This window comes from Cervus elaphus, chromosome 28, assembly GCF_910594005.1.
Source record: "Cervus elaphus chromosome 28, mCerEla1.1, whole genome shotgun sequence".
NCBI lineage: Eukaryota > Metazoa > Chordata > Mammalia > Artiodactyla > Cervidae > Cervus > Cervus elaphus.
In genome coordinates, this window is record NC_057842.1 from 41,096,730 (window position 1) to 41,120,118 (window position 23,389).

The window sequence follows — 23,389 nt, forward strand, 5'->3', positions numbered from 1 at the left end:
CTGTGTAACAGTTATAACAGAAGAGCTCTGTAGTAATTTGGCGTCCTCTTCATGTTGTACCCATGCTTAGACATGTATATGATAGATACTCCAGCAGCCTTCTAAAGTCTTCTCTTAAATTCAGAATGCTTGTCATAGTTCAGTCACTAAGTCATGTCTGACTCTTTGCAACCCCATGGACTGCAGCATGCCAGTCTGCTCTGTCCTCCATTGTCTCCCAGAGTTTGCTCATATTCATGTCCATTGAGTCAGTGATGCTATCTAACCATCTCATCCTCTGCCATCCCCTTCTCCTATTGCCTTCAGTCTTTCCCAGCATCAGGGTTTTTTCCAATGAGTCGGCTCTTCACATCAGGTAGCCAAAGTATTGGGGCTTCAGCAGTAGCCCTCCCAGTGAATGTTCAGGGTTGATGTCCTTTAGGATTGACTGGTTTGATCTCCAATAGTATGAAAAGTTCAGAGTTAACTGTGACCAAATTGCAATGCCTGTTCTAAATGAGAAGTATTAAAGATATCAGCCACAGGTTCTTTTGTGTGTGTATGGGAATCCTTCACATCTCCTATCCTTGATGATCTTTCGAGACACTTAACACTTCTGCCCAAGTTTTTCAAGTTTAGACATTATATAGTTTTACAGGGAGATGCAGTTGTCACACAGCTAGTTCATCTTTGCTCTGAGGAGAGATTGACATTAATGGAGGAGTTGATGAAGTTGCTATCAACAAAAAGATGTGTTAAGAATCTGGATATTTTAGAAGACTAGTGAGCAGGAATAGTGTTGGGAGACTCTTTTTTTAAGGTTCTAGGACCTTTCTGGACTTCTTTTAAAGAATCAGTCTACACTTAACCTCTGATCTCTGAGTCTGAGTCTTGGCCACATTGTTGCATAATGCTTTGCTTTCTTTAGCTTCTCCACACTTATGTTGTAATCCCACTCTGTTCCAGAATTACCAGCAGCATGGCACTTTCTACCAAGAAAACACTTTTATAGGTTGGGGAAAAGATCCATTTGGCTATTGTATTAGATTTATAAGTTTTATTAAGTGGTTTTCTCAGAAATTTCTGTCCTTTTTATATAGAGGAAAGCATATATGTTATCTGTTTCTCCTAACAACTTTGAAGGCTACTTTGTAAGTCTGTAGTGTAACAATGGATCAAAAGCAGATCACCAGATATTGAAATTTACATTAGGGAATGTATTTTGTAGGACCCTTAATAGGAAAAATGAAAAGAATAATACTGCAGAGGTTCGAACCTAGTTCTTTTGACGTCAGCCACTAAATCCTTCAGGATTAAAAATAAGGAGACATTTATGTGATACTCTTATTTTTGTGGTCAAAGTACAAACTAAGGCAATTAAATACCCTTTTAAAGAAAATAGCTATGGAAGAATGACAGAATATTAGAAAATGGTTCTAAACATAGATCCGGTCTGTCCATGATGCATTGAAGTACCATAGATCTGATCTGTGCCACAATTGCAGAGTAGCCAGATATTGCTTACATTAGTAGACTGAGATAATCTTATACTATAGATGTTGGATGATACTTCAAGTGTTAAGTGATATAATCTGGGCAGGTTGGTCATTCCATAATTCAGAATGACTTTAAAGACAGTTATGTGAAACCCAACTTTACAAATTTTTGTGATCTTTCACTCTGCTTTTTGGCTTTTATAAATACTAATACAACAGTATTAGTATTACCAGGGTCTTCCCTGGTAGCTTAGCTGGTAAAGAATCTGCCTGCAATGCAGGAGACCCTAGTTTGATACCTGTGTCGGAAAGTTCCCCTGGAGAAGGGATATGCTACCCACTCCAGTATTCTTGGGCTTCGCTGGTGGCTCAGACAATAAAGAATCCTCCTGCAATGCAGGAGACCTGGCTCCAGTCCCTGGGTTGGGAAGATCCCCTGGAGGAGGGCATGGCAACCCACTCCAGTATTCTTGCCTGGAGAATCCCCATGGACAGAGGAGCCTGGTGGGATACAGTCCATGGGGTCGCAAAGAGTCAGACATGACTAAATGACTAAGCCCAGCACAGTATAACGATCAAAGTAATTTAGAACTTCTCATTTGATAGCATTGCAGTATTTTTTGCTCAAAAGTTTTTGTTCTCCACTAAGACTGTAATCAGTTCTTGTCTTGCCCACACAGTTTTCCTATGAAAGTAAATCTTCATGCTATTCTCCTGTGTTCTGTAATCAAACTTTTTTTATGGTGGTTACTGTGAAAGTCCTCAGAAGAAGTACAAAATGGCTCCTTCTGAGTTAGATGCAGATTGTCAGGTCAGTTCTACCAGTGCAACCATATGACCACAGTGAGCACATTTTTTGCCTAGTTTTTGGTGTTTAGCTTCCCCACATTAATCTCACCCCTATTAATATTTCATCCTTCCATTAAACTAAGTCACCTTCCTCTTAAGTTTAGAGGCAAACTTGTCATTGTTGAGGCCTTTCTTTATGTGAGGACCAAGTCTTTACTAAAATTGGAGGGAAAAGGAAGAAGTTTCCATTTTCTTTCTCAGCATTACAACTGTTTAAGTTAAGCATAGTAGAGCATAGAGGGGTAGAAAGTGACAACAGAATGACCCGGGATATCATTTTCAAAATACAGTATCCACACATGCCTTCATACTTCACCCCACCCCTACCCACATTATATCTCAACTTTACCCTCATTCATGCATTTCACTGGTAATGCTTGCCTCCCTCCCCAATTTTTAGCAGCCTCTTTGCCAAGTTATATCAAGTGAACACCTAATCCCTAATCCAAGTAGAAACTACTTTTGCTTTACAAAAGTAGCTTTAAACTTAGAACTCTAAATGCCCCATTCCTTCCTATATAGAAATTCTATAGGTAAACAGTATATCACCTTTTCCCACCTGAGAAATATAATAAAAAATAGATTTTTAATTTTGTAATTTGTTTAATGAAGAAGCAGTTCCTCTGGTTAAAGGTTTAAATTTTTCATTTCTTCTTCAGGTATGATCCTGATATTCTTCTGGGATATGAGATTCAGATGCATTCCTGGGGTTACCTCTTACAGAGGGCTGCTGCGCTAAGTGTCGACTTATGCCAGATGATCTCTCGGGTTCCAGGTAGGACACACTGTGAATGTTTTTTTGTTTAGCTACAGGACAAATTACGAATAAATAAAGACAAGATGATTGTTTTAGGCTAATTTTTAATACTAAATTGTGTAAGTTCTAGATATTATCATAACTCCATTTTATAAAAATTTGAAAATCAAGAAAAGTGAAAGAAAAATGCTGTAATCACTGCTGTAGATACCGTTAGTATATCTGTTGTTTATTTTCCTTTCAGTCATTTTTCATATACATAACATAGGTCGTTAGGGCTTCTCTACTGGCTCAATGATTAAGAATCTGCGTGCCAGTGCAGGCAACGTGGGTTCGATTCCTGGGTTAGGAAGATCCCCTGGAGAACGAAACGGCAACTTGCTCCAGTATTCTTTTCCTGGGAAATCCCATGGACAGGGAAGCCTGGCGGGCTACAGTTCATGGGGTCACAAAAGAGTGGGACACGATTTAGTGCCTAAAAAACAAACAACAACAAAAATACAGGTCTTTATTTTTTTAATGTAGCTTTAATCACACATATATCCCATTTTTACCCAGCATTTTAACATAAGTATTTTTCTGCTTTATGAGATAGTCTCTATAATCATTATGAAGTACAAAATATTTCTTTGACTTGGCATACCATAATTTTATTTTATTTGTCTGTTTCTATGTTTTAGCTATTTGGTGAGGAAGGAGGAGATGGTAGAGAAACACTAACTGTTGTTTTTTTGGGGGGGTGTCATGCTAAAAAAAATTACATGAATTTTGAAGTCTATTCCTCAAAAGTGTTATTCTAATTGAAGAGGGAGACAATAATAACATTTATACCAAAATTAGTTTTTTTTAAAGCATTTTTTAAATTATGTTTTCTTTATAGTTACCAAATTTTTAATAACTTTGTTTTAAAGCCCCCTCTCCCCCGCCTATAAGACTGACTAGGACAAAGTAGCATATAGTTCAAGAGGCTTAAAGGTCAAATACAAAATTAGTAAAACCAATCAAGATACCTCCTGAAAGGGGTTATGAAGTCAACAAAATATCCATTGTGTTGGTAAATAGAAAGAGAAGGGTTGGAACTAGAAGATTCAAGGACAGCAATATTTTGAGCTTTGCAAAATCTTAGGATAAAAAGATAGCTGCTTTTAGCTTTTCATGGAATTAATTTTTTGTAGCTGCTTTTGTCCCTTGAGCAAGGAATAGTGATATATTTCAGTTTTTTCATCATTTCATTGGGGATAGGGTTCTGAACATTGAGGATAGGTAGCATGAGTGTTTAGTGCACTTACTAGTTGATTAATTTGTAATGAGGTATATGACTTCAGAATAATGAATGAAACTTCCTGTCCTTTTAGAACATTACTGAAACCATTTATGAGGTGGCATGAAACCGTAGAAAGGGCATGATTTAAGGAGGCATAGCAAAGAGCACTAGTGGTAAAGAGTTCATTCTGCAGAAAGACTACCTGGGTTCAAGCCCTGGCCAACAGGATTTGGATGTCCAACAGGATAGGTTACTTAACCTATTGATAACTTCAGTTTGTTCATCTGTAAAATGGGGATGTAATGGAACTTATCTCATAGGGTGATTGTAAAACACTGAGAACAGTGCCTGAGAACATAATAAACATTGTGTAGGTGTTAAATTGAAACCTTTTTTTAAATTGATTTATAATATTGTGTTAGTTTCATGCAGTATAGCACAGGAAATTATACCCATTATCTTGTAATAAACTATAGTGGAATATAATCTGCAAACATACTAAATCACTATGCTAAACACTTGAAAAAATCTTTTAAGCACTATGTCTCTAAAATAAAGAAGAGCAGTAGGTGTGTCTACATGGTCTTTATAATCAACTAACCCAGGTTTAGAATGCTAGTTTTTGTTACTACATGACCTGGGGCAAGATAAAACATTTCTGAGTAGAAAGTATAATTTTTATTTTGCACTATAGTACAAACATAATAACGTAGCTGTTTTAAAATAAAATAATGTTAGTAAAGTTCTTGGACTCAACAGACATTCAGATACCGTTGTTGTTCAGTTGCTAAGTCGTGTCTGACTCTTTGCGACCCCATGGACTTGCAGCACACCAGGTTTCCTTGTCCTTCACTATCTCCTGGAGTTTGCTCAAACTCATGTCCATTGAGTTGATGAATATACTTATTATTCCAGAGCCTCTAATCAACAACATTCATTTATACCCAGTGTTATATACTAGAAACACATTTTGATTTCTATTCTAGATATAATCATCACTTAGAAACTAAACTCAGAAGTCTATATGCTATACGAGGTATTCTTCAACTAGTTCTCTGTATATAATTAATAAAATTTCATCCTCAGTACAAACGTCATTAATTAATGTCAACAAATTTTCGGAGAATTGTTTAGGTTAAAAATTCTACCATTTTTTTGCAAGAAATGACCAGTTACATAATAAATATTTTTCATCCAAACACCAAAGAGTGATGTGATATTAGGTATTCATAACAGTAGCACCAGTAATTATCATATTTAAAGAGAAAAGGATTTATTTTAAAAATACATGTGTGTGTATATATGTTTTATTGTTAATATGTAGTTTTAAGATACGTTTATTTCACAAAATTCTTTTATAACTTAAAGAGGACAGAAGAACCTATCAAAATGATATTCTCTTAAGTCTAACACAAAATAAACTGTGAATTACATTTAATCCTTAATCTTCATTTTTATTATTCTCATTTTCTTATGGTTTGCTTGGAAATTTGATTTCTGTGAGTCCTGATGCAGTCTGTATTCATTTCTATAGATGACAAAATTGAGAATAGATTTGCAGCCGAAAGAGATGAGTATGGATCAGATACAATGAGTGAGATAAATATTGTTGGCCGAATTACACTAAATCTTTGGAGAATCATGAGAAATGAGGTAAGGTACTTTATCTGAAATTTGGTTTGGAAGTAAGAGATTAGATCAATATAATGATTTAATCATTACAGAACATTAGTGTAGCTTCCTATGTAGTGTATGCTTCTTTGTGAATTACTTTTATTATACTTAAGAGTTTCAAAAACAAAAACTACTTTCTAAAATGCAAAGCTATAAAAAGTACTTAACTTCATTATTGATGATTTTTTCCCTGTTTCTGTCTGAGCACAAATAGCATTGGCTATATAGGTCTATAGCTGTCATAAAATGTTATCCTGTATGTATGGAATGTTATATAATTTCATCACTTTTTGCTCTTAAATCATTTTTACACAAGGCCAGATAAACTCAACTTGGCCTTTTTAATTTATTACAGTAAGAAAAATTTAGTGTAGACATGGGAAAGAACTTTTTGAAATTAGGATATTTAAAGCCTAGGTGAAGTAATTAGCCTCCAACTAATAAAAATAAATGAAAAAAAAAAGCCTAGGTGAATTAGAAAGGGACTTCCCTCGTGGCTCAGTGGTAAAGAATCCACTTGCCAATGCAGGAGACATGGGTTTGATCCCTGGGTCAGGGAGATCACCTGGAGAAGGAAATAGCAACCCACCTTAGTATCCCTTCCTGGGAAATCCCACGGGCAGAGGAGCCTACCTGGCTAGTCCATGGGGTCACAAAAGAGTCGGACACAACTTAGCAACTCAACAAGAAATACTGGAAAGACAGTACTTGGAAATAGTTAATAGCACGTTCCAGTTGAGTCTTTGGAGACGCAGATAAGGAATTTTGGTAATATGAAACTCTCTTACTAATATGCAGTCACTCTTTCACCAAAAATGTAAGAAAAAAGATATCTACAATAAATTGGTCTATTCTCAGATTTTGGACTTATAATATCAGATAAAATGTTTACATTTTAAAGAGGATTCTATTCTTCAATTACTTCCTTTTGAAACTGTGTTCTGTTTCTATTGTACATTTATTATTTGTTGTGATCTTTTCTGGCTCTTCCAGGTATATATAAAAATTTGTATTTGTAAAGTAATTAGCCTCCAACTAATAAAAATAAATGAAAAAAAAACTTGTATTTCCAGGCATGTTCTCTGCAATTCTTTTGGGACCTGTCACACAGTAATTCTTCCAGATAAGGAAATACAGTCTTTATATCAAATTTAGGTATTCTTGTTTTTAAAAATAATCTTATTTATTCATTCATTTATTTAAGGCTTTGCTGGGTCTTCTTTGCTGCTCGAGCTTTTCTCTAGTTGCTGTGAGTGTGGGCTCCTCTCTAGTTGAGGTGGGAGGGCTTCATGGTCACTCGTTGCAGAGCTCGGGCTCTAGGGCACAAAGCCTTCAGTAGTTGCGCTTCCCAGGCTCTCAAGCACAGGCTCAGTAGTTGTGGCACACAGGCTTAGTTGTTCTGTAGCATGTGGGATCTTCCCGGACCAGCAATGGAACTTGTGTCTCCTGCATTATTAGCAGGCAGATTTTTTTTTAGCCACTGAGCCACCAGGAAAGCCTTCCCATTTTTACTTTCTCTCTGCAACATAGACCTGAAGTTATGCTCACATTTTATCTAACTTGAAAATGTACCATATATTTATCTACTTGAGGATAATTTTATCCTGTTGTTTCTTCCTAAAATATTGTCAGCACAATAATGCCCCAGTGATTTCAAAAATACAATTGACCCTTAAACAACAGCTTTGAACTGAACAGATCCACTTACTGATGAATTTTTTTCCCCAATAAATACATACTACAGTATCATACAATCTGCAGGTTGGTTGAATCTGCAATGCAGATATGCAGACATGAAGAGCTAACTATAAAGTTATACACAGATTTTTCAACTGCATGAGGGTCAGTGATCCTAACCCCTGTATTGTTCAAGGGTCAGCTGCAATCCCTAGTGACACGGCACAGGATGTGAAAGGTACAGAGATTATGAGGCATTTGTTTCGTATATTCTATTATGTATTTCAGACTTCAGTCTCTGATATTGCCTGGAATGAACACATAAGTATAAAAACACAAAATTAAATTATTGAGTCTTAGTTTTAGGGGTCTTTTCATTCCTGAAGATTCAAAAGGCAGCTCTAACAATTATAAGTTATTAGCTTAAAACTCACAGTTTAAAGAGTAAGTATTTTTTCAAAGTTCAGAACTTTCTTTAGTCCTTAGGGAAAATTCAAGGTCAAGGACTTTCTCTAATTCTAGGCTGAATATATAACGTCTCTGCTCTTTTTTTGTATCTGTGAGGAACAACTGTGAGAAAGTTATGAGTAGGGTAATTTATCCCAGTCTCCCCAAACTTTCCTAGATGAGCCAAATTAGATTATCACTTTTTTTCCTAACCCAAAGTACTCTTGGCAGTTTGGAAATTTCCATGAAATTCTGAGTACACTTGTGGGAAGTATTGTCTTGTATCTCAAGTTGTACAGAACTTTAAGGGTTATGATTTTGGCCCTAAGAATTTCTTTATATTAGAGGCCCTTAGACTATTTTTTTCTGGATTTAAACAGTTCCAGAAGCTCCTTTTTATCTTTATTTCTTTGTATCTCCCTATGGCACTCAGCTATTTCTAACTCTATTATTGTTTTCTTTAATCTTTATATTTATTTTTAATATATTCTTTATTAAAAATGATTTATATTTTATATTTTTAAAAAACAGAACAGTTTGTAAAGTGAAATCCCCTTATTCTTTCTAGGATACCTCAACAACAGTTGCACCACCCAGGTACAATTTATAGCTGAATGGATATCTTTTTTTAAAATGTTACTTTGGATTTAAAATTTATTTTATTTTTTTAATATACTATTAATAGTTTTCACTGTCCTGCATAACTTTAACATAGAATTACTGCTATTCCCTCTAGACTCTTGAATCCTCAGTAACAAAGTGCCTCTTAATAGTACTCATGATATACTTGTTGACTGCATGAATGAAAGAATAAATGACTCTTCCCCCAAAGGATTTTATTTAGAGAACTTCTAGATATCAACTTAATCCAGGCTTTTCAGGAATTTGCAAAGTAGGTTGGAAATAGATCAGTTTCAACAAATAGTGAACTGATTCAGTTCAATAGCTATTACAGAATGCTATCTCTAGTGCACAGATCTGGACAGATCTGTTTTAGATATAGATCCAGTTAAGTTTCATATGAAATTAAGATTAAGGGTATAGCTGTTTCCTCTATTTTAGCAGGCAGGGAGGCAGACTATTGTTGCAGATATAGTTAGGTGGGTTCATGTGAGGGTGAGAATTTGTGTAAGCTCTCGTTGCTTCAGTTCTCTTTTTTCTAATAATTTTTAAAATTTTATTTACTGTTGGCTGTGCTGGGTCTTTGTTGCTGCTTGAGCTTTTCTCTAGTTGCAGCGAGCGGGGGTTACTCTTGATTGTGGCATGCAGGTTTCTCGTGGTGGCGCCTCCTTGCGGAGCACAGGCTCAATAGTTGTGGCGCATGGAATTAGTTGCTCCACGGCATGTGGGTTCTCCTCAGGTCAGGGATCAAACCCATGACTCCTGCATTGGCAGGCAAATTCTTTACTACTGAGCCACAAGGGAAGCCCCTGCTTCAGTTTTCTCTGTGAAATAAGAAGCACTGTTTTCAGCTGAGAATGAGCAGTGTGGAGGGCCTCTTTGGGTTTGAAGAGAGAAGTGTCATCTAGGAGAATTTGAGAGTGGTTAATTAAGAAAATACAAAAAAAAAAGAAAATACAGAAGCTAGGCATTGACTACCCAATTGAGATTTGCATCAGGAAAGTAAAGTGATACCTGCCTACTGTGTTCAGATTCACAGATACAAGTGCAGAGTAACAGAGGTTTAGATTTGAGCACAGCTTGCAGGCAAAGAATTACGGCTTTACTAAAATTGAATTAATTACAAAAGAAGCAGGAGGGGGCAGAGAACCAAATGTTAGTGTGAGGTTAGGATTATGATAACTGACTATTGAAATTGAGCTAGGTTAGGAGCAAAGAGGTCAAGGCACCAAGGGGAGTAAACCAGAAGGAGACAGTGTTAAGAGGATGGGTTGCATGAAATTATGGAGAGGATACAATTACTGGTAATCACAGGTCTCAGAGTATGATCGTTGGGTTGGTTAAGGTGATACAGAGGCACTGATGTGATTTTCTCTCAGAGGCTTTTCTCCTGGTGGTAGTGTAGAAGGGGAGAAGACCAGAGGTAAGGAAACCAGTAAGAACATTATTGTAATACCTTAAATGAAAGTTGACAGTGATAGCAGGATTCACAAAACCGTTTAGAGAGTATGCAAGAATTGGATGTACAGAAAGATGAAGAGGAAGATATGTCGAGAATGATTATCAGGGTTCCGACATAGATGGTTTAAGATCACGTTTAGATGGGAAACTGAAGATTAAGAATAATGAGCATGAGGTATCAGTCATGTATCCACATAAATATACTCAGCAGGCATTTAAGTAGGAAAGTCCCAATTGTGGGGTAGAGTGGATGAGAGGTACAGCCTTGGAAGTCACGTTAGAGTGTGGATGCGCTCACCAAGAAGTAAATGGAGAGAGCCAGCAGGGTTGACGCAAGCATAGTGTTTTTGTGAATGAAAACATTTTGAGAAACAGACAGAGGAATCAGATGCTAAGGAGGAGTAGTCAGATAATAAGTTCTCTGAGGACAAAGAGCATATTTGAAATGAGTGTGGGGGCAGGCAGTGATGTGTATGTATACACATATCTCCCATATATATGGTTTTGATAGACCCTACAGGCGTATAGGAGCCAAATGAAACATAAATGATATATACATTTTGAGGAAAGACAGATCACTGTTGAGTCTTGGTGCAGAGTGAGGAGTGAGTGGGAAGGAGGTACAGAGATGTTCCTGGTGTCAAAGAACACTCTGGGAGATAGACTTGTCACCAATAATTGGTGTGTAGTAGGTGTAGGGTAAGCAGCTGTAATAAAAGAATACCATCCAGCATTAAAGAACGATGGAATATTGTCACATTGAACGGCTATTGAATCTCAAAGGTAAATTTGACAAAAGAAACCAGATAAATTATAGTACATATTAAATGTTTCCATTTAAAGTATGGAAATACGAAGTTTTAAAATGAACAAGCCTAGTCTATAACTTTGATGAGTACTGTGTGGGAAAGGGCACAAGGCAGCCTTCCAGTGCCCTAGAAATTTCTTCATCTATGTGGTGGTTACATGGATGTATACATACATTAAAATTCATGGGTTCACTATAAATTTGTGTTCAGTTCAGTTCAATCGCTCAGTCGTGTCCGACTCTTTGTGACCCAATGGACTGCAGCACACCAGGCCTCCCTGTCCATCACCAACTCACCTACTCAAACTCATGTCCATTGAGTCAGTGATGCCATCCAGCCATCTCATCCTCTGTCGTCCCCTTCTCCTCCCACCTTCAATCTTTCCCAACATCAGGGTCTTTCCAAATGAGTCAGCTCTTCACATCAGGTGGCCAAAGTATAGGAGTTTATATTCAGGACTGATTTCCTTTAGGATGGACTGGTTGGATCTCCTTGCTGTCCAAGGGACTCCCAAGAGTCTTCCCCAACACCACAGTTCAAAAGCATCAATTCTGCGGCACTCAGCTTTCTTCACCGTCCAACTCTCATATCCATACATGACTACTGGAAAAACCATAGCCTTGACTAGACAGACCTTTGTTGGCAAAGTAATATCTCTGCTTTTTAATATGCTGTCTACGTTGGTCATAACTTTTCTTCCAAGGAGCAAGCGTCTTTTAATTTCATGGCTGCAGTCACCATCTGCAATGATTTTGGAGCCCCCAAAATAAAGTCTGTCACTCTTTCCATTGTTTCTCCATCTATTTCCCATGAAGTGATGGGACCAGATGCCATGATCTTTGTTTTCTGAATGTTGAGCTTTAAGCCAACTTTTATACTTTCCTCTTTCACTTTGATCAAGAGGCTCTTTAGTTCTTCTTTGCTTTCTGGCATAAGGGTGGTGTCATCTGCATATCTGAGGTTATTGATATTTCTCCTGGCAATCTTGATTCCAGCTTGTGCTTCATCCAGCCTGGCATTTCTGTATAAAATTTATGTCAATCAGAACTTTTAATTGAAGACTCTGGGGAAGTGAGGAACAACTGAGGGCAAGGTGATAGGATAATAGGGCCCAGGCACTTCCTCATTGTCTCCTTCCACTTTGTCCCTTTCCTCTTTATTTCCTGGCTCCTCTGCAGTGATTCTCTGAATGCCTCTCCACATTCTGAGGAATTTGTTTCTGAAGTGACTAACCATTGTATATTGCCCATTGACTCTATGAATGGAAAAGTGTAACCATACCTCTTATCAGCCGATTCCTTTATCAGTAAATAAATGGCCAAGGACTGCAATACTTTCTTCCTTTATATTAGTTCTGGCTTCGATCTGTTGTACATAGTACATTATTCCAATGTTTAACTCACTTAGATTGCCTTCTAAAACAAATAACAAACTCCTAATTCTTACTTTTAGATTCATATGTCAACTTGTGGAGTAAACCACTCTAAAGATTGGGAACATTCCAAGTATCTTAATTTTAGAGTTCATGTTTCTTTCCTTTTACTTATAGCTGGGATTATAGCTGAGCATTTTCACACTTCTGTGACACTAATAAGACCCAAAGTAGAGTGGGTGCTTCAAGGTTATAATATTTTAGCCTTAGTCCAATTTATGAAATAAACTATTTTATCTATTTTAATCTATCTGAAATAAAATCAACTCAGAATATAGGTCTGCCATCTGCCTCAGGTATTACAGACCAATTTCTAAAATTTTACTTAAGTGTAGTTTGAGATCACAGAATCTCCCAGTTAATCCTTATAGATCAACTTACATGGCAGACTTCAAGTCTTCCCATAATGAAAGAGCTGCAAGGTTATCTTTTCTGGAGAGATTTTTTGCTTGTTTTAATGATGATGTATACTCTAGCAGAAGTATTGGTTTGGTCTGAAGTGCTGTACTCCATATTAGGTAATCATGTAACTACCTGAGGTCAGATGTTTGGTTCCATTTTCTATGAAACTAAATAGAAAAAATTTTTAAACTAAATTAAAATATTCATTAACATGTAGAAGAGTCATTCAAGTATGGGGATTTGATAATGAGTTATTTATTTTTAAGGGAAGCACTCAAGGGCAATACCAATTTTTGTAAAAATAGTAGTAATTTACTTCCAAGATAATGTGTTAGTACCTGTTTTATACTGGTGACTTTATAATAAATAGGCTCATCCCAAAGTTTAAAAGTCTGTGTATCCAAGTATAAGTTACATACACACACTCCATGAAATATGCCATACTTTGGTGCTGTTTTTCTGGAGATTGATAGAAATTGTAGATAAAGTGAGACCAGTTTGGGTCACTGAACTGAGATGAGCTTAATGTTCAGTCTCTGTTTTGTACTTGTTGGATTGTAGAGGTAGAAAAGAAAGTATTTTAAAATTGTAATATACAAATGTGAAGTGCTATTTGAACTGTTCCTCACAACCTCAAGCTGCCTTAAGAATGGTGACTGTTGATTCCCTAATTTTCATTTACAGTGAAATAACTGTCTTTGTCTAGATTGCTGTGTCTTGTAGGTATTTATGAGAGGTCATCTAGCTAGAGGTAGATGTTTTTATGAATTTGGACCCTTTTCCAGTATTCTTTTCCCAGTAACACAGCTTTCACTTACATATTTTGAAGATAAAGAAACATTTCTGCCATTTCTTTTTCATCTTTTGCTTTGGAATGAAGTTAAGTGACTCTATAATGTCCGTGTATTGGGGCTTAGTACTGATGTAGTTCTTGGGAGCAGGATGAACGCCTGCCTTTAACTAGGTAGCTCATTCTGGAGTCTGTGGGAGCATGTAATCAGCCTGTCATCCAGGACCGGAAAGTAAGTGTGGCAAGAACAGAAAGCTAACCTGCTTGATGATCACCTGTTTGTCAGTGTTTGTGCTTGCGAGATATAAACAGGAGTGACGAGAACTGGGACCTCTAAGGTAAGTATTGTATGACCACGTTGAATCTTACAGGTCTGATTATTTTTCCAATTAAATGTTACTTTAGTACAAACATTTCTGTCCAGTAGGCTGTGTCTACACAGTTTTAAATTAATTGTGATTAAATTGTAACAGATTATTTTTACAAGTAGCTTTCATATCATATGAAAAATTAGAAATAATATTTAGAATCTTTTAGAAACCAATTCGTGTGAAAGTATGAGTGTCATTATAATGGAGTTTTTCTTTTTTTTTTCCCCTAGGTGGCTCTAAATAACTACACCTTTGAAAATGTGAGCTTTCATGTTCTTCATCAGCGTTTTCCACTCTTTACTTTGCGAGTCTTATCAGATTGGTTTGATAACAAGACAGATCTATACAGGTAATGTTTTATAACTCTGAAGAGGATAATATCTCTTTTTAAAAATCAGTAGTGAAAGTGGAAGTCAGTCAGTTGTGTCCAACTCTTTGCGACCCCATGGTCTATACAGCCCATGGAATTCTCTAGACCAGAATACTGGAATGGGTAGCCTTTCCCTTCTCCAGGGGATCTTCCCAACCAGGGATCAAACCCAGGTCTCCTGCATTGCAGGTGGATTCTTGACCAGCTGAGCCACAAGGGAAGCCCAAGAATACTGGAGTGGGTAGCCTATCCCTTCTCCAGGGGATCTTCCTGACCCACGAATTGAACCTGGGTCTCGGCTGCACTGCAGGCGGATTATTTACCAGCTGAGCTATCAGGGAAACCCTATTACTGGAGTATAATTTATATACAATAAAATCTACACATTTAAAGTATATTGTGCAGTGACTTTGAAAAATGTATACCCCCTGTAATCGCTACCCCAATCAAGATAAAGAACATTTCTAACACCCAGAAAATTCTCATACACAGCTCTGTCATTAATCTAACTATTCCTTAACCACCCACATAAGTACAAATTGAATTTCTATTACTATAGATTAGCTTTGCAGTTTTAGAACTTTGTATTACTAGAATTATTTACAGACTACCCTTTTGTGTCTGTCTTCTTTTAAGAAACTCAGCGTGTTTTTTGAGATTCAACCATGTTGCACAAACCAGAGTTTGTTCCTATTTATATTAATGAATAATATTCATTTGTATGAGGATACCACAGTTTACCCAGTCACCTGTTGAGGGACAGTTGAGTTGTTTCTGGTTTGAGGCTATTGTGAATAAAACTATATGCATACGTTTTCATTTCTCTAGGAATGAAATTGCCAGGTCACGTGATTAGCATGTTTAATCTTTTAAGAAACTGCTGAATTGTTTTCTTTTCAGTTCTTCTAGTGCAAGACTGCTGGAGACAAATTCTCTCACCTTTATTTATCTGAAAATGTCTTCATCTCACCCTTATATTTGAATGATATTTTCACTAACTCTGGAGTTGAGATTTCTTTTTCTTTCACTGCTCTAAAGATTTTCTTCCCTTTTCCTGTGGCCTTCATTATTTCTGATGAGGATTCAACAGTCATTCTCCTTTTTCCAGTGTATGGAAAAGTCAGGCTTAATGAGTGGATGGCTGCTGCTGCTGTTACTCTGTACACAGAGAACACAGGCTCAGAGTGAAGACGGGTTTATTCACTTCCCCAGGCCCAGAGTTAGTCTTTGAGAGTTCCTGTTCTCCTAGGCCCTGGGGATGAGGCTTCTTCAGCATTCCTGCTCGTCCCACCATGGCGATGGACCTCCGCTTTGCATCACTGCCAGGTCCTGGTCCAAGCAGGTTTCCTGACTCTCTCACAGAGGAAAAGGGCTTACACTTCTACTCCTGCCTCTGCAGTGGTGTTTCTTTGCCTGAAAGCTATGGTGGGAATGTTTCTTTCCCCTTTCCTAGTGGTAAACAACTGCTGCTTGTACTTGGTACAAGGCTCACAGTTGGAACAGGGGAGGTTTCCTGCCCCTTCCCTCTAGTGCAGCTTTTACTACCAACCTTCTCCCAGCCAGAGACATCTTTGGCATCTCTTCTTTTCCCAAAGATAGTGAATCTCTGCATAAACCCTAAGGATTGGAGAGTTTCCTCCTGGTCCCACAGCAGCTCAAGGTTTCATGTGAGAGAAGGGTTGGAGGAAGTTGCAAGGTTTCATTCCTGTGTGCCCTGCCCTAGTGTCTAGGGCTTCCAGTGATTCTAGTCATGCTGGCTCATACATGATCTTTAAGAATTTAATAACACGTTAACTGTTTCCTTCTTACCTGCTTTTATGACAGTTGCCTCTCCCTCCTGTTCTCTACCAAAGATGAAATATGTTATGTGTCCTGTCTATCCTTCAAAGGGTTTGAAACTATGAAATTTAGTTCACCTGATTCTTTTACAACCTCAACTTACTTTTGGCTTCAGTTAAACTTACAATTTTGTATATTATCCAGGTTTTTATCATTGTTAGACTGGAATGACATGCTTTTGCAGCTTTCTGCATCTGAAGCAGAATTATATTTTCCTGGCTGTTTTCAAGTTTTTTTCTTTTTGCCTTTATTTTCCATAATTTACTCTGTATATTATACTAACTGACAGTGTCCCACAGATCCTTCAGGCTCTGTACATTTTTCTTCATTTTTTCCCTAATGATCTATCTTTAAGTTTACTAACTTTCTTCTGTTGTCACCAACCTGCCGTTAAGAACAACCAGTAAATTTTGTATTTCAGTTATTTTCAGTCCCACATTCTCATTTGGTTTTTTCTTTTGATAGTTTCTGTATTCAGCTGATTTCCCCGTCCACTCATTAAGACTGTATTTTTCTTTTAACTTTTTGAATATCTCTTCTTTAGATTTTTGAACATATCTTGAAAATAATTTCTAAATTCAGCACCTGGCCATCTCTGTGTTAGTTTCTGTTGACTGCTTTTTCACTGTGGGTCATGTTTTTTTGTTTCTTTGCATGATTATATAATGGATAGTACTGATGTTCTGTTGTACAGATTCTGGATTTTTATTATCCTCCTCTGAAGCATGTTTATTTTTGTTCCAGCCAGCAATTCAGTTATTGGCTGATCACCTTGAGCTTGTGCATACCTGCTTTTTATGCTTTGTTAAGATGAATCTCTGGAAAGCTGAAAGTGCTAAGTCCCTCCAAGTTGACAAAACTCGGTCTCTATGTTCTATCCCACAGGCCTATTGTTAGTGCTTGGTTTTAGGTATGCCTGCAGTGACCTTTATGCCTTACTCCCAAGACATGGTTTTTCTGAGCTCTCAGCTGAATGCTTAGATTGTTCATAAGGGGTTAATGAAGTCTCTCCACTCTGGCATGGCCAGACCTTCAACTACAACACTGTCATACAAGTTCGGTTCCAGAGCTACTCTCTAGTAAGCCTCTCCCTGCTCATTTTTCAGCATAGCCCTGGGCCACTCACAAGAAACCCCCATCTGTATTACTAACTCCTAACTCCTGCCCCTTGCACAGATGCCCTTTTCCACAGATTGCAGATACAGCCTGCCTGAACTCTAGACTCTTATCTTCTCGGCTTAGCAGTATAGCCACACTTTGCTCAGACCTAGCATACTGCACTGGGTTTAGGCAGTTATCTCCAGGCAACCTGAGGCTCATCTTATATCAGTTTCCATTCTCTCAAGGAGCATTGTCCTGCACTGCCTATTGGGTCACTGCCCAGAAACAATTACCCTGAATCTTTTATCCAGGAGAGCTAGTCTAGTACCAGTTACTCTTCTGTAATCTGAAATGAAAGTTTCCACCTCTGCTTTTCTTTAAAGGTAAAATGGATAGTTAATAAGCTTAGAAAATATCTGAATAAAGAACACAGTCTTAAAATTAATAGAGCTGCTTACTGAATTATAAGGCCATATGATGGTGAGGATAGGAAGATTGAGCCTTAAAAACAATTTGCTATATTTGGAGTAACTGCTTTCTGAGCATGTGCACTTGTCCTCCAGTCTCCTTTAAGGAAGCTCAAGGAAGCGAAGTGAAATCACAGAAAGTACTGAGCTTATGATCCAAGCCCTATAGAAATAGAAGCTTAGAAGTTATATACCAGTAAATAAAATGAAACTTGATATTAAACTTAACATTAATAACTACATTCAGTGGTTTGTTTATAAACCTTAGAGTGTTCTAAATGTATATTTTGCTACATCTAATTAGGTGTTAACATAGGATGATAAGTATCTTTTTGCCAAGTAAAATCAAGAAACTGGACTTCATATATTTTAAAAGAATTGACTGAATCCACATATATGCATTATCTTAGCTTTACATTTGGCTGTATGTATTATTGAAGGATTATATGAATGATCTAAAATAATACATATTAAAGTGTGCTGTAGTTTTTTTGCCTGTCAAACTAAAATAATTTTTAAAATTGCAATCCCTAGTGTTGACAAAGATGCATAGAAACACTTTACTAGTATGAATGTAAATTATTAAGATTATCTGAAAAGCAGTGTGTCACTTCATATTAAAAAGACCAAATCTAGGAATTTATCTTAAGGAAATATTTAAACATCTATGCATAGACTTAACTACAAAGATGCTCATCCCTGGTGGTCCAGTGGTTAGGACTCCATGCTTCCACTGCAGGGGGTGTGGGTTTCATCCCTGGTTGGGGAACTTAAGATTCTACATGCCACGTGGGGTGGCCAAAAGAAAAATGTTCACCACAGCATTGTTTATAGAAATGAAAGATACTCAACAAATCCACTAAATTGTTAGAACCATACAATAGTATACTCAATAGCTATAAAAAATACATAAATGTGGAGAAATAGTCACAGTACATTGTAAAAAATGCAAGTTACAGAACAGTATTTCTATTAATTTTACTTTAAAAATTGAGTATTAATAAAGTTTAAGGGGTTTTTTTTTGTTTGCTTCATTCTTTTTAACAGTTTTATTTGGATGTAATTCTCCCACATACCATACTGTTCACCCATTTAAAGGGTACAGTTCAGTGGTTTTTATTGTATTCAAGTTGAGCAACCATTACCACAATAAATTTTAGAATATTTCCATTACCCTTCATCGCTTAGCCATCACCCTCCAACCCTCCCTTCTTCACCACCTCCTCCCCCCCACGCCCATTTTAAGCAACCACTAACTTACTTTCTGTCTCCATAAATTTGCCTGTTCCTGACCTTTCATATAAGTGGAATCATACAGTATATTGCCTTTTGTGACTGGCCTCTTTCAGAATATACAGTCCAGATGCATTCATGTTGTAGTATGTGTTAATACTTCCTTTTTTACCAAATAATATCCCATTGTGTGGGTATAAACCACATTTTACTTACTCATTCATTAGTTGATGGACACCTGAGTTATTTGCACATTTTGGCTATTTTGAAAATGCTGTTATGAATATTTGTACAAGTTTTGGTGTAAATGAATATTTCCATTCCTCTTGGACATATCCTTACGAGTGGAATTGGTCAATCATACTCTGTTAAATCTCTGTTTTTAACAATTTGAGGAACTGCCAGACTGTTTCCAGTGCAACTGCAGTATTTTACATTCCCACTGCAGTGTGTGAGGGTTATAATTTTTCTACATCCTCACTAACACTTTTATTATCTTTTTAATTATAGGGTGATTTCTTTTTTTTTTCTTTTCATGTTCATTTTCTCATTTTTTGTATGAATTAATCATGTGTCTTAGGAACAGTTTTTTAAATAATTTTATTGAACTATTATATGACTATCTTGTTTCAAAAACCACATAATTAAAAGTTGCAATATATTTGAAACTTAATATTCTTTAAATGAATAGGTTTTATTCTTTATCATATATCTTTGAGTCATTTTTACAGTCTAATAACATAATACTAAAATCAAAACTTCTTTCATAACTTTGGTGAAGGTTTTTGTTGTTTGCTTTTTTTGGCTGCACTAGGTCCTCATTGCTGCACAGGCTTTCTCTAGTTGTGGCAAGAGGGGGCTACTCTCTAGTTGCCATGCACAGGCTTCTCATTGTGGTGTCTTCTCTTGTTGTGGAGCACAGACTCTAGGGTGCGCAGGCTTCAGTAGTTGCAGCACATGGACTGAATAGTTGCAACTCCTGGGCTCTGGAGCACAGGCTCAGTAGTTGTGGTACTTGGGCTTGGTTGCTCACCGCATGTAGGATCTTCTGAACCCAAGGATCAAACCTGTGTCTCCTGCATTGGCAGGTGGCTTCTTTACCACTGGCCACCAGGGAAGCCCTATTATTTGCTTATTTATAAAAAGGTAGGGTAAATAGGTTTTCAAGGTTTAAGTTTTCACAGGAAATACTGATATGACATATTTGTTTACCTTATGTGTGGTCTCATTAAAATTATTTTCCTGATTTTTCTAAATCTCCACCAACCAAATTACCATTTCTTCCCATAAGACTCCAGTGCATACTTTTATTTGAGACTGGTATTAACAGTGATGACTCAAAGCTTCCATGTTCTTTAAAAGCCTATAGATAAAATAATTATAATTATGTAACTATTGCATCATCAGCAGTGGCATCTAAGAGAATGTTACTGCTTGCCAATGCAAAAACAGAGTAAGATCAAGCAAAATATTGAAAATAATTAATCTTATCACCTTATCACAAGTACTGTTTTGAACTTTACATATTTCCACTAGGTTTTATGCCCTTGAAATATCTGCAATTTTCTAATCTTTATCTACCCTTAACATATTTTGCTAAAGACTCCATCATGACTCCCTTCTAAAGTAACTTCACTTTTAATAGGTAGTTTTTGGCATAATGAAAATGTACTAGTTTCAAATACCCAAATTTTTCCCAAATGTTCATAGCTTGGATTCTCTTTTAACAGATGGAAAATGGTTGATCATTATATTAGCCGTGTCCGTGGAAATCTCCAAATGTTAGAACAGCTGGACCTAATTGGGAAAACCAGTGAAATGGCTAGACTTTTTGGCATTCAGTTTTTACATGTACTGACAAGGGGTTCACAGGTAGGAAATCAGTTTTCTTACACACTTGAAAGTTCTGTGTGAATGATCTACTTTGGAGAAGTTGAGATGATCTGATTTTTTTAACTTTGTATCTGGTACCAACTAATATGTAGCTGGTTAATCAAATCCTGTCATTTTGTTTTCTAGAAAAGCTTAATTTCACTTAATAGCTTTAGTTTTTTATTTTCTCTCCATACCAACTTTTTGACCACTGCTGAGTTTTACATGGTACTAAAAAAATAAATGGTTGTGCCTTTGAGGATGATATTATGTTCCTAAATACTGTCATTGTGATTAGGGATGCTTTGAAAGCTGCTTAGAACTGGAGAAGCAGCAAAAAAAGTCTACCTCTTTTGTTATACAGTTCTACTTTTGGGAGTTCCAAAACTTCCAACAGATAACTAATATTTAAAAAAAAAAAAAAAAAAAGGAGGATTTGGGAATCAATATAAGTGGGCTATATCACTTTTTTTTAAATATTAAAGAAAAATGGGACCTTAGAAGCCATTTAACTTATATCACTCTAATTAGATTCCCAAGGATATAATGAAAGATTTTGTTTAAATGTCTTGCTGAAATGGTTTCCTGCTTTTATTCGACAAATATTTATTTGAATACTTTTATTATGTTAAATAAACACTGTGCTAAGCCATCTGGGATACTATATTAAATCACTCAGATTCCTTAACCTCATAAAATCTTTTATTTTAATTATTTTATGTCTATAACATTTCCCCAGTGTACCAATTCAGTAAATAAAGGAAACCTAGAGCTCTAATTACTTTAGCAATACTTGTTGCTGTATTTTATTTTATTGCTTTATATTGATTTTACTTATTTATACTCCCATGAGTTTCAAAGCCTATTTGAGCTGGCTTATAATAAAAGGCAGAGAGATACCTTAAAACCATATGAGAACATTTCAGGGAACCTATACTGGTTCTTGTGAGTGCTTTATTTCCCCCCTCCAAACTACAGACTGTCCACTTTATAGCTGTTACTATAAATGATCAATAACTGCTTGATTAATTTTTGTGACGAACCATTATTAACCTGTCTTTCCATTTTGGAATCCTTGTGTTTCCTTCTTGGGAAATTGAGATAACATTTATCCATCTCAAGTCTCCTGATTGCCATCCTCTAGTTTTCTCGAATAAATTTTTGAAAGATTATTGGCCAGCTTTTTTAATGAAATTGTTACATTGTACAGCTGTCTCTTCTACATCTTTTATTATGATATAGCTATTTTTAAATCTTAAATGTAATTCTGTCTTTTTAAAATTGACTTACTGTATAAGTTATTTGACATATTTTATAGTTTTTATAAAAGTTATAAAAGCTGATTAAATAACCAATACTATGTAACTGTCGTGTGAGAAAGTCATGCAGCTGTATTCTGAAGAACAGAACATCTCCCACCTGATTCTCGACATATTCAGAAGACCAGTGTATTTGTTCTTAAGTCTCTTCTTCTCCCCTTCCTTCCGCCTCTGCCTGCAGTACCGTGTGGAGTCAATGATGTTGCGTATTGCTAAACCGATGAACTACATTCCTGTGACACCCAGCGTACAGCAGAGATCCCAGATGAGAGCCCCGCAGTGCGTGCCCCTCATCATGGAGCCCGAGTCTCGCTTCTACAGCAACTCTGTTCTCGTCTTGGATTTCCAGTCACTGTATCCTTCTATTGTGATTGCATACAACTACTGTTTCTCCACCTGCCTCGGTCATGTGGAAAACTTGGGGAAGTAAGTTGTTTTCATATTTACAATTATTTTGTTATACATCATACTTCTTACTAAACTTAAGACTTTGAGTGTCTCTCTGCATATGAGCCTACCCTCCTGAGCAGGAGGAATGGGCTGTAATATAGCTAGTCCGCTCTTTGTAGTTGTGTGTGCATGTGTGTATGTGGGTCATTGTATGACTAATTCAGCATCATGGATAGGTAACTCATGTGAACAAGACTGTAAATACGATCAGCCTTGCAATTTATCTGTTTCATTCTTCACGTATATCTATTAAATAAGACATATTTGTTATATCTTGGTAAATATAATCTTTGTTATATTTGTTATATCTTGCTTACCTTCTGTTGAATAAGAATTATATAAAATTTATTGGTATAAATCACTTTTCAGTGGAACAGTTTGAGGATTATGATCTTATAACTTTAGCTGTGACTTCCTCTTGACTTTTCTTAGAAATAGTTTTCTTTTAAAAAGTTCATTGCCAAATGTTAGATTTTATTCATGTCAACCAAATTTTTTTTCATAAGAAATGGCCTTCCTTTATAATATTTTTGTGTAATTAAAACCAAGTGTTATAGTTTTAGTCTGAAGTATATTCACTGCTTATAGAAAGCTTTTATGGGAACTGTATCAGTAATTCTGTCTTTTTAATAAGAATAGGAATTTGGAAAAGTTGTTTACAGTCTTTTTGAAAGTGAAAGTCGTTTAGTCGTGTCCGACTGTTTGTGAC

General features: G+C 36.4%; 1 protein-coding gene across 3 annotated transcripts in view; it reads left to right on the top strand.

The window, feature by feature from the left end:
- Positions 1-23,389, top strand: part of REV3L (REV3 like, DNA directed polymerase zeta catalytic subunit) — a 176,732-nt gene that overhangs the window by 123,224 nt on the left and 30,119 nt on the right. For all 3 annotated transcript variants that reach the window (XM_043890411.1, XM_043890412.1, XM_043890413.1), the window contains 5 exons: positions 2,984-3,099; positions 5,880-5,998; positions 14,260-14,378; positions 20,770-20,911; positions 22,412-22,656. In XM_043890411.1, coding sequence (XP_043746346.1) covers positions 2,984-3,099; positions 5,880-5,998; positions 14,260-14,378; positions 20,770-20,911; positions 22,412-22,656 — 741 coding nt within the window. The remainder of the gene's footprint in view (positions 1-2,983; positions 3,100-5,879; positions 5,999-14,259; positions 14,379-20,769; positions 20,912-22,411; positions 22,657-23,389) is intronic.